The sequence below is a fragment of the Pleurodeles waltl genome, chromosome 10 (genome assembly GCF_031143425.1).
Source record: "Pleurodeles waltl isolate 20211129_DDA chromosome 10, aPleWal1.hap1.20221129, whole genome shotgun sequence".
Lineage (NCBI taxonomy): Eukaryota > Metazoa > Chordata > Amphibia > Caudata > Salamandridae > Pleurodeles > Pleurodeles waltl.
In genome coordinates this window covers 1,044,279,820-1,044,295,065 of record NC_090449.1, presented here as the reverse complement: position 1 = coordinate 1,044,295,065, position 15,246 = coordinate 1,044,279,820, and the positions used below count along the sequence as shown (strand labels likewise).

At 42.8% G+C, this 15,246-nt stretch overlaps 1 protein-coding gene across 1 annotated transcript in view; it reads right to left on the bottom strand.

The window, feature by feature from the left end:
* Positions 1-4,367: 4,367 nt before the first annotated feature.
* NGLY1 (N-glycanase 1) overlaps positions 4,368-15,246 on the bottom strand; it is a 177,905-nt gene continuing 167,026 nt past the window's right edge. The window contains exon 12 of the mRNA XM_069212023.1: positions 4,368-8,215. Coding sequence (XP_069068124.1) covers positions 8,046-8,215 — 170 coding nt within the window. The 3' untranslated portion in view covers positions 4,368-8,045. The remainder of the gene's footprint in view (positions 8,216-15,246) is intronic.

Genomic DNA, 15,246 nt, shown 5'->3' with positions numbered 1-15,246 from the left:
TGCTCCTGACCCACCCTGAACAGCAAGTAGCATTGGTGGGACTGCAAGACAGGTACATGAAAGTAACCGCGCTACAGGTTCAAAGCCACTATCCAGTCGCGTGGACCAAGATAGACAGAACAGGAGCCAGTGTGAGGATCTTGAACTTGTTCTGCAAGAAGGTGTTTAGAACGTGGAGATCTATGATAGGAATGGAAGTCTCTCTCCTTTGTTTGGCAAGAGGTAGTAGCAGGAGTAACAGCCAGCCAGTCCCTATATCTTGGGCAGGGACCCTTTCTTTTGCCTTTTTTGGAGCAAATTAGGCAGGTGCTCTTGAAAGATGTTTTGATGTGGGTGGGAGGTGCGGCTGGTCTAAAATGAATGGTGGAGCATAGCCTCTTTGAATGATCTGAAGGATTCCCCCGTCAGGTCTTATCTTTAGCCACCCTTGGAGGAAATGTCTGATCCTGGAAGGTCATGGGCCACTAAGAGCAAACCAAAGCAGCTTGAAGACTGATGCCACAGTGGCAGGTGAATGGGACTGCCCATGATTGCTTGGGTGTTATCTGCTTGATCCCTGCCTCCAAAGGACAGGGGTGCCTATTACTGGGGGGGGGGGGGGGGGGGGGGGGGGGGGGTGACTGGGTGGGGGTGAGCCAGTACATCAACATTCTGGTGTAGCCTCTAAAGGGGTGAAACTGTGGAGGATACCATCTTGCTGGGGTGGAACATGCCATGGCCCAGGTTTCTTTTAGTCTAATAATGAATTTGCTTTTTTGCCAAGCAGGTAAGATCCCTAGAGCAGTAAGTCCATCAAAGAGGCTTGCACATCACTTGCGAAGCCCCTAGACCTCATCCAAGAATGTCACTGAAGCACCACACTAGAATGAACTGCCCTGCCCAAGCATTTTATAGTGTCAAGCCCATATTAGATTATATATTTTGCAGCATCCTTAATGGTTCGAGTCAAGCTGGCCTTAAATGCCTCAAGGACTACTGACAAGGGCTCGTCCACCATATCCGTGAAAACACTGGTACAGCTCCTCAGCAAACAACGTGCACTGGCTGAACAGGGGCCAAGCTGGCAGAGGAAAACAGCTGCTTTCTGAAGCTCCCATAGATTTGTTTTGACTGTGTCTCAGAGAGTTGTGGGGAATGAATTGGGATCATCCTGCTAGTGGAAGCCTGAACCACCAAACCTGCTGTAGGGTGCAGAGTCAAAAAGTCAGAGTCACCTGGCGCTGCTTACAGCTGCTGGCAACCTACCTGTTCGGTGGTGGGCTGGAAAAAGGCTTAGACCAGTTGCCCATTACAGTGCCAGTTAGCCAGAGCTACATCAGAAAAGAAGCAATGGTTCAGATTAAGTTTAGCAGAGTTAAAAATCTCTATCAATACGTTAGTTTTGACTTCCATAGTTGGCAGCTGATAGTTAAATCCAATACGTCCGCTGCCTGTCTCATTACTACGGGAAAGGAGGCACTCTCATCCGTTGATGGTCCAGAAGGGGGATACAGGCCAGTGTCAGTGGCTATGCCCAACCCATCGGCCTGCTGCCAGTCCATGTATAAATTGTCATCATCATAGTTTTGAAGAAAATAATCCTCTGTATCTCCAATGTCATATCCAAGGTCTGGTTGGCTCTCATCAATACCAGAGACAAAAAGTTGTTGGAGTGCAGGGATGCTGCTGCAAGGCAAAGGTGTGGTTCAGTCTGCTTTGGATTGGCCTGGGGTCAGGTTTGTCAGTACTGCTTTGAGGCATGGCCTCGGACAGGCCGAGAAGAATTAGGTTCGGAGTTGGATACTGAAGGAACGGCCTGTGCCAGCATCGAACCAAAGGGTCCCAACACAGATTTCGGTTCAGGATTGGAAGACAGACTGAAAATTGGCTCTAGCATCAGCGCAGAACCAGACCTGGATTTAGGAGGCACTGAATGTGCTAAGGATGGACCTGCCAGCAGTAATCTGACTGGAGGCATCTGCAAATCTTAGGAGCTTGAAAGTGCATCAGAGGGCATCAGAAGAGTACCAGAGATTTGCAACATGTCCTCTCTAAAGGCCTTAATCTGTTGTGACTTCGCAAACGATCCAGAACTCGTATGTATTAGGATCAGTTGCAGAATCGGCTCTTTGGTGGGAGGCTGAGAGCAAGACCGCAAGGCACCCAGCTATCCTCATTTCTCAGACAGAGTGGTGAGAATGGAATTCATTCCTTTTGGTCTTCTTGTGCTTCTATTTTGACTTATTAACAGCCTCAAGAGATGGGAACAGGTCTTCACCTTCGATTTGGAGTGGGACGTCTGAGACTTCTTTCAGTGTTCAACGGTGTACACCAGAGGCACATATCTTGTGGGGATCTGTCACAGACATTTGCTTGCAACTGTCCCAGCAGTTCTTAAGCCTTGTAGTTTTAGGAGAGGACACAGTGCCCTTAAACACAGGAAAAAAAAGTTTTGTCAGAGAAAACTCGACACAATTGTGAATGTTTGTTTCTTATCTGGTCTTAGACCACAGCAGGTCATAGTCCACAATACTTCATATTTTTTTGTAGATGCTAAAAACTTTAACTCTACATGCCAACATCATGTTAAAGGCCGGTTTCTCTGTGAGTCGACTAACCTTGTCCATCCAGTCTCACCGCAAGAACAGAACAGCTGATCACCAGCTGGTGACCAAACTTTCGGAGAAGTTGTATTCATTTGGAAACAAACACTGGTAAAGCCAGTAGGTTTCGCATTTACAAGTGCTAGGCTATGCCAATGTTATTTTATGTGGATTTGCAGATCACACTGATCACCTGAGAGATATCCATGCAGCGTTGCTGCTGTCCAGCATGGCTTAGAGTTAGTTCCATAGAGTAGTGTAGAGGAGAGTGAAGTGGATGGCTTAGAGTGGAGTGGTGTATAGGGGAGGGGCTTAGAGTGCCATGGAGTGGAGTGGTATAGAGTGCTGTAGAGTGGAGTAGGATAGAGTGAGTAGAGTGGTGCGGAGTGACGTAAGTGGAGTTGTGTAGAGTGATTTAGAGTAGAGAGGACTGGAGAGGCGTGGAGTAGCAAAGAGTAGAATGGAACAGATTGGCATGGAGGGTCATGAGTAGAGAGGTGTAGAGTGGCGTAGACCAGAGTGGCACAGAGTAGCTTGGAATGAAGTACAGGGACATAGAGTAGACTGGAGTAGAGTGGTATAGAGTGGTATGGAGAGGGTAGAGTGAAGTGTCAGAGTGGAGTGGCGTAGAGTACAGTGGCGTAGGATAGAGGAGTAGCAAGAATAGTGGAGAGTGGAGTGGCATACAGTAGAGTGCCCTAGCATAAAGTAGACTGGCATAGAGTGGAGTCCTATAGAGCAGGGTGGCATAGTGTGGTAGAGTGCAAAGGTGTACAGTTTAGTAGAGTGGCGTGGAGAAGAGTAGAGTGGCGTGGTGTAGACTGGAGTCGCATAGAGTGAAGCAACAGAGTAGAGCGGCATAGAGTAGTACAGTTGTGGGTATAAGTAACTTAAAGAAGGAACCAAATTTAAAATCCATGCAAAGGTATGAGGCATAATGGGGAAAAGAGAAAGCAGCAAGAGAACAGGAAACAGAAGAGTGACTAAAACATTTACATGTACGAGGATAAGCAAAAAAAAAACAATGTATAAAAAATATGTATATAAAAGTGCAGAAACGAAAGAAATAGTACCTCAATCACAGCGCGATCAGTGGACAGACACCAATCAAGAGGAAGCTATCTGTGCTTGATCCATGCTCCAAAGAAAGAAAAGGAAGTGATGCCCGGCAAGCGTAAGCTAATTAGAAGGCAGCAAAGAAGAGTGACAATGAAGACAACGAATGGTAAGCAACAGGCGAGCTTCAAATCCTTTATTGTAAACAATATCCTTTGCAAGGCAACGTGCATAAATGCGCGGTCACCAGCGAGCCATAAAAACAGTTTCAGGATGTTAAGCCTCCAGTCAGCCTTCTTGGGCCTGACCCTTGTAATAAGGAATTACCCCCACACTAGGTTTTGTGTTGCAGTCCTCAACCTCCTTCTACTATTTTCAGAGTAATTTTATTAAGCACCTGGACTCTCAAATCTAGAGCTAAATGCTTTATTTTTTCTTTTCAACTTATTTGTGTGATGTCGCTGATCATTTGCAGAAGCATAGGGTGCTCATTGATACTTCAGACAGTATTGTGCTGCCTTCTGTCACGTTGTTCGCGTAACAACTATGTAAAGTAAATAATAATTAAATGTTACAAAGTTTAGAAACCAAAACAGCTTGATCGGTTAGGAACAATGTCCCATAAAATGGATTTTTTTTTTTTTTTTTTTTTTAAAGTAAAAATGATTTCACATTTATATTTAATAATAATTTCTGGCCCTGCTATATTGCACAAATGCATCAAAAATATTCAGTTTAGAAATTAATTCAATTTATTTGATATAATAATAAAAATAGAGTAAAAAACAAACGTAGCAATTGGGGGTCCAGGTATCTAAAATTGTAGGATCCCTCTTGAGCTACCACCACAGAACTGTTTATTTTTAAGTTGTAAAACTCCACACTCTACGCCCCATACACTTTTATTGTAACTTAAAAATGTGTATATTTACTTATCTTGCATGCCTCATCTACATTTCTTTGTGCTACTGTAGGTTTTCTGTGGGGATGTACAAATACCTCTCATGGCTATCTTCACTTAAGTACTTAATGCATATTTCAATCCATCCAGAATGACTAGCACAGGTCTTCAGGTGCATTTGCTTGTACATATAACTGCAGTGAAGAAATGGTGTGCATAATTCAATCATCTAGTAGTTGGGCTCAGAACAGTGTCATTTCATTGAAAAATTAAATGTCAGGCATCAATCATAGAAGAGTGTTGGCTACCACAACGCCAAAGTCAGATTGTCTTTAGGTCCTTGGCTATGTTTTAAGAGGTAAAATAAGTCAGAATGTAAACTTAAAAAAACAAAAAGTCTGTTGCACTCCTACCTCAAAGGGTGTGTGGGTGGGTTGCATGTTAGACCAGAACAGCTACAAGGTGCTCGTCTCGCTACAGGTAATGTTTTTGTAAGCATGAATCGTACTCTAGATTCATATATTGTACATTAATGTTGGTGCAATATTGTTCCTCCTAACATGTAGGCGAGTGTAAAGTCGAAGTGGGAGGCAACCGGCTTCTCCCATACAGAATTCAGTCTACAAATATATAGGCATGCTAACGCTGGATGAAAACTAAGGTTGAAGCCTTCTTCATGATACAGTGCACTCTTGAAAGCTCTTTATTTGCCAGTCCTCAGCAAGTCTGAATGTAGTTACCTTCACGACTGGCAATGCCAGTCTTCGTGATGGCATAATCTATGTAGGGCTTTCTAAAATCTACTTAAAAGAATTGTTTAGTTTTTCTTATATTCTGTCTGAATAGTACACTAGTGTTCTTTATCAAAGAATGTAAGTATTTATATTTAAACTGGTGGGGGGGAGAGGACTACTTATTTTGGAGAATTTCAGATGTGTTTGTAGAAAATCCTAGTGGTTGTGCATTTCTATCAAGGTTTAAATTGCGAGAGCAAGTAATATGCTGATCCACTTAAGTAAGCTGATGGCTATTAAAGAAAGCGCATTGAAATCAATTCTTTGGTTGGTCTTCAATTACTGGCTCAAACTGAGATTATATTATTTTAGTTAGGACTACGATTATGTACCAAAATGGTTGTGTAGCTATTCTGGTGGGATCATTCTTTTAAGTTTAGCTAACAAGCTCTGATGACTGGTGTCTTAAGCAAAATAGTGTGGTCTGTTTCTTCAGGTGAGTTGTCTCCAAACCTGTTGTTAGTTGCTCATAATTTCATTGTCATTATACTTATGTTCTTGTGTGGTGTAAGGTGAACGTTTAGTGCCCAGTCCCAAAACTTCCTTAAGTTGATATGCGGTTTCTGTATTGTGAGGACAGACAAGCACCACACTGCAGTGTAAGTGCATCTGGAATTCTTTCAGTTGTAGGCCTGATCTTTAGGTCTGGCATATCAACAGCAGTTTCGAGTCTTGTGTGTTTGTTTTGAAGGGATGCTTTAATTGGGTAACAGTTTATATCACTCTCCTCTGGGGAATATACATGTTCTAACCCTAAGCTTTTTCAAGCTGACAAGTTCCCTACTGTCTATCATCAACAGCAGGTAGTGTGGACGAGGGTCATGTGTAACACAGTACCTAGCGTTTCCTCTTTATTTTGTAGTTTCATTTTTAGATATATAGGCTCCTTAAAGGCTATATTGCAAGTTTTCAAAAAATTATTTCATGCATGTGGATCAGTGTCCTAATGTCTCAGAAACTTTTCACTGCTGACAGTTTTTGACTTGGAAAGAATGTTCAGTATTGAAAATGCACCATATTCTTTCTGAACATGGTGGTTATTTCAGTGCGTGCTTACACTTGAGTTTTTGGCTCAAGTTAAATTTTTAATGTTTCAGGCCTGCTAACACCTCTATGGTGAAGTAACAAGAGGGATTCTTGAACTTTACAATGGTTCTTGGTATTCCTGTGGCAGCACTGGAATGTTTCTTTATCTCGGTTAGAATGAACATAGGAATGCGTTTTCCCTAAGTTCAGTGATGCACCATGCTGCCTATCATGGTCAGACGCAGATACATCTGAACTCTCCACTTTCAAATCATGGAAAAGTTCATGATGGCGTTACGTATGTGGGAAAAACTCTAGCAGATCGCTGGTCCATCACCATTGTACATGGAGCACAAGAGGATTTTCTTTCAGTCTTTACCTAACTATGCAGCAGGAATTTGCCAAGGCCTTGCATCTTGTGTGCTCACTGTTTTGTGGAAGGTTAAGATTAGATGACATTTCAAAGTCTGCCCACAGATACCTTTGCAAAAAGTTTAACTGTGCTTTCTCCAGCCCAAACAAATATTCAGAAATGAGTTTGGAAAATGTTAAATGAATTAAAATTTAAATTGCTGGGTTCTTATAATTTATTGACCTAACTCTCCTCTATGGATGGTTGACTTTGGCTCTCTCATTGCTTTACTTCTGATGCCTCATATAATGGCGACATGTTATGTGACATGATGAGTTTCAGGCTGATTGTGAGAGTCTCAACCCATGGTTTATACATATGGTTTCAAAACAAACTACCTACCATTTAATGCCCAAATACTGGGAAGCGGAAGTATGCATATCATGGGAATCTAAAACAAGAGTTCTCAAATGCTTTTCAACAGGCAAAATAGTTCTTCCCTTATAGATGGTCCTTACCATGAGAGGATAGCAAGTGTTTCCAATTGTTCTAGGTCACACCTCCTAAAGGAGAATACTGTTCCACAAAAAGCCTTGATGCAGAAATGTTTTGGTCTTTCTAGCTTGCTCAAACTTGTCCGCATTAATAGCAATACATCAGCCTTTACATAAACAATATGTAAAAGTGTGTCATACGATAAGTGCTTAAAACCCACAAAAACTTTCCAAATTTAGAAAAGCATCTCCTTCGAGGAATGCTTTGCATTTTAATATACATCCCACCAAAAGTCTAAAGTGTGTGAAATGCTCTTGCTGGCAGCAGCCAAGGCACTAGCAGTTCACAGGTCGTGATAATGATGCGAGACAGACATTCTGCCTTCGTGGTCTCCAATATTTCTTGCCCACAGATTCTAGTTTGTGACTAGAACTACAAATATTTTGCAAGTACTTATGAGCTGCTACAAATACATTTGAGAAGCCAAGTGAGAATCATAATGGTTTCTACAGCCTCAAGAAGCAATTGCACCATCAAAAATAAAAAAAAAGGTGAAAGGAAAAATGTGGGAATTTCACTAGATGCAGGACTCTAAGTTATAACCAAGTGCTTACGCTAATCGTTCCTTTTCATTAACAGACTGACTAATGCTTATATTTTCTGCATTGCTCAGTACAGCCCTCCAATTCCTTGATTGTGGTTTGAAGCAGAGGCAAGCTCCTCATGCTTAGGATTACGAGTGATCACACCAAAGTCCGGATCCAGCTCTGACAATGTATCTAGTAAAGTTTAATCAGGGATTTCCACATATTTGCTACAGTCACATCTGACCCTCAGAGTTATTCAAATGTGGTGAGAATTTCCATGGAGGTCTCCTTTTTGTTCTGTAGGCTCTCTCTGAAGAGCTGTGTGTGCTGCCATGCAACACTTCCTTCCCCTCCGCTCAACTCTGCTTCCAGAAATATCTCTGTCGCACCAGCAAAGTCTGCATAGGAATGAAGATTTGTGTCTAAAGGAAAAAGGAAAACTTATAATGAATGCCTGCAGATTTAATTCACATACACAGAATACAAGGTCTACAAGAAGAGCATAAACATTAGCCAGCCTGCTCTACTGACAACATTCCAGCCAATAAAGAAATATTATACATGGGTAAGTAATGGTTACTTGGAGTCTAGGTCGTGCATTGTAGAGTTTTTACTAAAGTCACGGAAGTTAAAATAATTTCCTGAGCACTTAACACATATGATGATTTATAAATCAGGTGTAAAAACAGCAAACCCAAGAATGGGAAACACCCTCTAAAGCAGATCACTGGGCAATTATGTTATGGGAATATCACTTTTACCAAAAAATAAAAATAAAAAAACAAGAAAACCCTTTCACATAACTGCACTACAGCAAGTAACAGTCAAACTGTGGCATAAAAGTAAATATGAGGCAAAAAAGGAGGCCTGATAGGCTTAACCTTAGAAGAGTTACAACACCACCTGGTGCCTTTATGAGGTCTAGAGGCTTTCAGTCCCATGATGCCTTGCACTGGCAGCTGCCTCTGGATCAGTTCCTTTTTCCAATGGTTTTTCCTGAGAGCAGGGTCTTGAAAAACTGTGGGTATTTTAAAAACTATTTTCTGCACTTGCCTGCAGAAAAATTCCTTGGACGTCTAACTGCTGCAAATCCAATTAAGACCTTCTTTGGGCTTTTAGCCTACTTTTTCAGTAAGAACGTTTTCTTTGTTTCTCACATATTTTTCATGTGGAAGGAAGTAGCTGCATTTGGAGCCCAACCAGGACTGTCTGCTGTGCCTGTCAACCCATCAAGCACTTTTGCTTTTCCTCTAACATGCCTAGGGGGACCCTCAAAGACAGAGAGAGACTTAGTACTGAGACACAAACGGGAGGACACCGTGTTGAATGGCAGAAAGAAGCACAGGGCCACAAGGGAAGCATCTGCATAAACTGGGACGCAATCCAGTGCTCCAAAGGACTCGGAGGGAGATCCAAAGAGAGGAACGAAGAAAGAAGGCACCACTGTTCACACCACTACCGTCGACAGAGCTATTGTCCAGATCAACATTGAAGCAACACTGGCAGTCACTGTCAGGGAAATCATCAATGTACAAAGCATTTGCGATAGCTACCAGCAGGCCCTGAAGAAGACTGAGCACTCACCGACACTGGTGTGCCTGCTTCGGTTGGCGTCAAACAAAATGGTTACTTACCTGTAGGAGTAGTTCTGAAGCTTGAAGCATTTTTTGGATTCACATGCTGTGCATCATTCTGCAGGGAAGTGTTTGGGTCTGGAATTTTTTCTTGTACTCCTTTCATATTTTGTTTCTTTTGGGTGGCCTTAACCATTTGGTGTCCTTTACATGAGACGACACCCCGGATGCTCCTCTGTGTGGTTGCCATCTTCAAATTCTTTTCCCCATTGGTGACTCCTGATCTTGTCATGGCTTCTCATCTCTTATATCATCTTTGTACCTCTTGTTTTCAAAACCTCCTCATTTCCTGGGGAGGTGGGAGGGTCATATGTGAATCCAGAATTTTATTTAAGCCGCAATACTATTCCTACAGGTAAGTAACCATTTTGTTTTGCAGCATTAATCTTTTTTGAATTTGAATGTTATGCAACAATTATGTAGCAGATTTCTCCCCTCTCCGTAGACTGGGTTTAAATGAGTTTCAGACCTGCCAATTAAGACAAAAAATTCCCAGTGTGAGGAGAGGGATAGCCCTTGGCGGGCATGGGCCTTGTGCTGAGAACTACCTACAAGGCACTTTTGCCCCAGCCTTGCTGTAAACCACCTACATCAAAGAAATAAAAATGCTTGCTAGGCTGGTGACGATGTCCTGAGGTGTTTACACACCCCTTAATGGAGGTCAGCAGTTTAAAGCTTATATGACATCAGCTCCTCACCATGTGAAGGGAGCTGATGTAGTGAGACACACTCTGGCACTGTGTGAGTTGGCAGACCTGAAATCTGCACTTACAAACATGGGCTTTAATATTCTTTGTTCAACCTGTGCCTCCTTGCTAACTTGGAAGTCTACAAAGTAATGTTTATGAAGATGTGTACAGAAGACCATGTGGCTGCTGTCTAGACGTAAAGCATGGAAACATTCGCTATGAGTGCCAGTTTTGCTCCCTTTGTCCTCGTTAGTGAGCTTTTGGTTTTTTGTCCTACCATTACTCCCACTACCTTGTAAGATGTCTGGATTGTGTCCCAAGGATCTCCAACCTTTTCTGCAGAAAGAGCTACTGCCAATCAGTGAAAATCGTTGTGAGCTACTGCAGGCCAAGCAACTCATGCATTGTTATCAAACTCGCTCAGCTTCATGACTAAGCCTAATGTCCACAGAGCCAGATACTATGGTTTGAACACAATACTCTGACTAGGGGCACTATGACAGGGCTGTCGTGTGTCAGTGAGAGCACAGAGTTTGGGAATGTATGAACATGCGTGCATATAAGTGATATATAAGTGTTTGGTTGAGTGAGAGCCTGTGTCATATGTATTTGTGGCACAAGACATAACTTTTGCCATATGTGGCACCATTACATGAATAAAACAAATTGAAAATGTCACTTACCCAGTGTACATCTGTTCGTGGCATCAGTCGCTGAGATTCACATGGTATGCATGAGCTCGCCATCTGGTGTTGGGTCGGAGTGTTACAAGTTGTTTTTCTTCGAATAAGTGTTTTCGAGTCACGGGACCGAGTGACTCCTCCTTCTGTGCTCATTGCGCATGGGCGTCGACTCCATCTTCGATTGTTTTCCCCGCAGAGGGTGAGGTAGGAGTTGTACTATAGTAATAGTGCCCGCGCAATGAAAAAATGTAAGTATGTACCTATTAAAGGATTAAATAATATATATACAAATGTACAAAATTGAAGGTAACTTCTGAACTGCTACAGGCTTCCGGGGAGGTGGGTGGGTCCATGTGAATCTCAGCGACTGATGCCACGAACAGATGTACACTGGGTAAGTGACATTTTCAGTTCGATGGCATCTGTCGCTGTAGATACACATGGTATGCATAGACTAGTAAGCAGTTAGTTCCCCATAAGCGGTGGTTTAGCCTGTAGGAGTAGAAGTTGTCTGAAATAGAGTTCTTAATACAGCTTGACCTACTGTAGCTTGTTGTGCGGATAGCACATCTATACAGTAGTGTTTGGTGAATGTGTGAGGCGTAGACCAAGTGGCTGCCTTACATATTTCCTGCATTGGGATGTTTCCTAAAAAGGCCATTGAAGCACCTTTTTTCCTTGTTGAATGTGCCCTGGGAGTAATGGGCAGTTGTCTTTTTGCTTTAAGGTAGCAGATTTGGATGCATTTAACTATCCATCTGGCTATACCTTGTTTTGATATTGGGTTACCTGCATGAGGTTTTTGGAATGCAATAAATAGCTGCTTAGTTTTTCTGATGTTTTTTGTTCTGTCAATGTAGTACATTAATGCTCTTTTGACATCTAATGTATGTAGTGCTCTTTCAGCCACAGAATCTGGCTGTGGGAAAAAAACTGGTAGTTCTACCGTTTGATTTAGATGGAATGGTGAAATAACTTTTGGTAAAAATTTTGGATTAGGTCGTAGGACGACCTTATTTCTATGTATTTGTATAAAAGGCTCTTGTGTTGTGAACGCTTGAATTTCACTTACTCTTCTTAGAGATGTAATGGCGATGAGAAAGGCAACTTTCCAGGTTAGGAATTGTATTCCGCAAGAGTGCATGGGTTCGAAAGGTGGGCCCATGAGTCTTGTTAGAACCACGTTTAGGTTCCATGAAGGAACAGGTGGTGTTCTTGGTGGTATAATTCTTTTAAGCCCTTCTATGAATGCTTTGATAACTGGTATCCTATACAAGGAAGTTGAATAGGTAGTTTGCAGGTATGCAGATATTGCTGAAAGGTGTATTTTAATAGAAGAGAAGGCTAGCTTTGCTTTTTGTAAATGGAGCAAGTAATTTACTATATGTTTGGGATTTGCGTCTAGTGGTTGTATCTGATTATGATGGCAGTACCAAACAAATCTTTTCCACTTACTTGCGTAGCAGTGTCTAGTGGATGGCCTTCTGGCCTGCTTTATGACTTCCATACACTCTTGGCTAAGTTGTAAGTGTCCGAATTCTAGGATTTCAGGAGCCAGATTGCTAGATTCAGCGATGCTGGGTCCGGGTGTCTGATCTGTTGGTTGTGTTGCGTTAACAGATCTGGTTTGTTGGGCAGTTTGATGTGTGGTACTACAGACAGATCTAGCAGTGTTGTGTACCAGGGTTGTCTTGCCCACGTTGGTGCTATTAAAATGAGTTTGAGTTTGTTTTGACTCAATTTGTTTACTAGGTAAGGAAGGAGAGGGAGAGGAGGAAAAGCGTAAGCAAATATTCCTGACCAGTTCATCCATAGGGCATTGCCTTGGGATTGCTTGTGTGGGTATCTGGACGCGAAGCTTTGGCATTTTGCGTTCTCTTTTGTTGCAAATAAGTCTATTTGTGGTGTTCCCCAGAGTGTGAAGTAGGTGTTCAGAATCTGTGGGTGGATTTCCCATTCGTGGACTTGCTGGTGATCTCGAGAGAGATTGTCTGCCAGCTGATTCTGGATCCCCGGAATAAACTGTGCTATTAGACCAATTTGATGGTGGATTGCCCACTTCCATATTTTTTGAGCTAACAAGCTTAACTGCGTTGAATGTGTTCCTCCTTGTTTGTTTAGATAATACATCGTTGTCATGTTGTCTGTTTTGACAAGGATGTATTTGTGGGTTATGATTGGTTGGAAAGCTTTTAGTGCTTGAAAAACTGCTAATAATTCTAGATGATTTATATGCAGTTTTGTTTGATGCATGTTCCATTGTCCTCTTATGTTGTGTTGATTGAGATGTGCTCCCCACCCTGTCATGGAAGCATCTGTTGTTATTACGTACTGTGGCACTGGGTCTTGGAAAGGCCACCCTATGTTTAAATTTATACTGTTCCACCATAGAAGCGAGAGGTAAGTTTGGCGGTCTAGCAACACCAGATCTAGAAGGTGACCCTGTGCTTGAGACCACTGTGAGGCTAGGCACTGTTGTAAGGGCCTCATGTGCAGTCTTGCGTTTGGGACAATGGCTATGCATGAGGACATCATGCCTAGGAGCTGTAGTATTGTTCTTGCTTGTATTGTTTGGTTTGGAGACATGTGTTGAATGACTCTGTTGAAATTTTGGATCCTTTGTGGAGTTGGCGTTGCTACTCCTTTTGTCGTGTCTATTATGGCTCCTAGATATTGCTGTACTTTGCTTGGCAGAATGTTTGATTTTGCAAAGTTGACGGTGAACCCTAGTTTGTAGAGGGTTTGTATGACTTGATTTGTGTGGTTTGAGCATTGTGTGAGCGAACTGGTTTTGGTTAGCCAGTCGTCTAGATACGGGAACACATGTATTTGCTGCCTTCTGATGTGTGCAGCGACTACTGCTAGGCATTTTGTGAATACTCTTGGAGCGGTTGTTAAACCAAATGGCAATACTTTGAATTGGTAATGTATTCCTTTGAATACAAACCTTAGATATTTCCTGTGTGATTGATGTATTGGTATATGGAAATATGCTTTTTTGAGGTCTAGGGTTGTCATGTAGTTGTGTTTTTTGAGCAATGGTAACACTTCTTGTAGTGTGACCATGTGAAAGTGGTCTGATTTGATGAATGTGTTTACTACTCTGAGGTCTAGAATTGGTCTCAGTGTTTCGTCCTTTTTTGGTATCAAGAAGTACAATGAATAAACTCCTGTGTTTATTTGTGTGCTTGGTACTAATTCTATTGCATTTTTTTGCAGTAGTGCTTGAACTTCTATCTCTAGAAGCTGTGAATGGTATTTTGATAAATTTTGTGATTTTGGTGGTATGTCTGGAGGGAATTGCAGGAATTCTATGCAATAACCATGTTGGATAATTGCTAGGACCCATGTGTCTGTAGTTATTTTGTCCCATGCTTCGTAATATTGACGGATCCTCCCCCCCACTGGTGTTGTGTGGGAGGGGTGAGTGACGTGTGAGTCACTGCTTGTTGGTAGTGGTTTTGGGGCTTTGAAATCTTCCTCTATTCCTAGGGAATTGCCCCCCTCTATACTGGCCCCGAAAACCTCCCCTGTACTGTCCCTGGTAGGTGGGCGGTGCAGACTGTGAGGTGCTAGCTTGTGTGGCCTGACCCCGAAACCCTCCTCTAAAAGGTGTTTTGCGGAAGGTGTTATAAGATCCTCTGCTCTGCGGGGAGTAGAGTGCGCCCATGGCCTTGGCAGTGTCAGTGTCCTTCTTGAGCTTTTCTATGGCTGTGTCGACCTCCGGACCGAACAGAAGATTTTCGTTTACTGGCATGTTAAGCACTGCCTGCTGAATTTCTGGCTTGAATCCAGACGTTCTGAGCCATGCGTGCCTACGGATGGTAACCGACGTATTAATGGTCCTTGCGGCTGTGTCTGCTGCATCCATGGAGGAGCGTATTTGATTGTTTGAAATGTTTTGACCCTCCTCAACAACCTGTTTTGCTCTTTTTTGCAGATCTTTTGGGAGATGTTCAATGAGATGCTGCATCTCATCCCAGTGGGCTCTGTCGTATCGCGCTAGCAGCGCTTGTGAATTTGCGATGCGCCACTGGTTTGCTGCTTGGACAGCAACCCTCTTCCCGGCTGCATCGAACTTCATGCTTTCTTTATCTGGGGGAGGTGCATCCCCAGAAGTGTGTGAATTTGCCCGTTTTCTGGCAGCCCCTACCACCACAGAATCTGGTGGCAGCTGAGAGGTGATGAATACAGGGTCCGTAGGAGGCGCCTTATACTTTTTGTCCACCCTAGGCGTCACTGCCCTACTTTTAACTGGCTCCTTGAAAATGTCCTTTGCATGGCGTAGCATGCCTGGGAGCATCGGCAGGCTTTGGTAGGAGCTGTGGGTTGAAGAGAGGGTGTTAAATAAAAAATCATCCTCTACTTGTTCCGAGTGTAGTTCCACATTATGGAATAGTGCTGCCCTAGCCACCACTTGTGAGTAGGCTGTGCTGTCTTCCGGTGG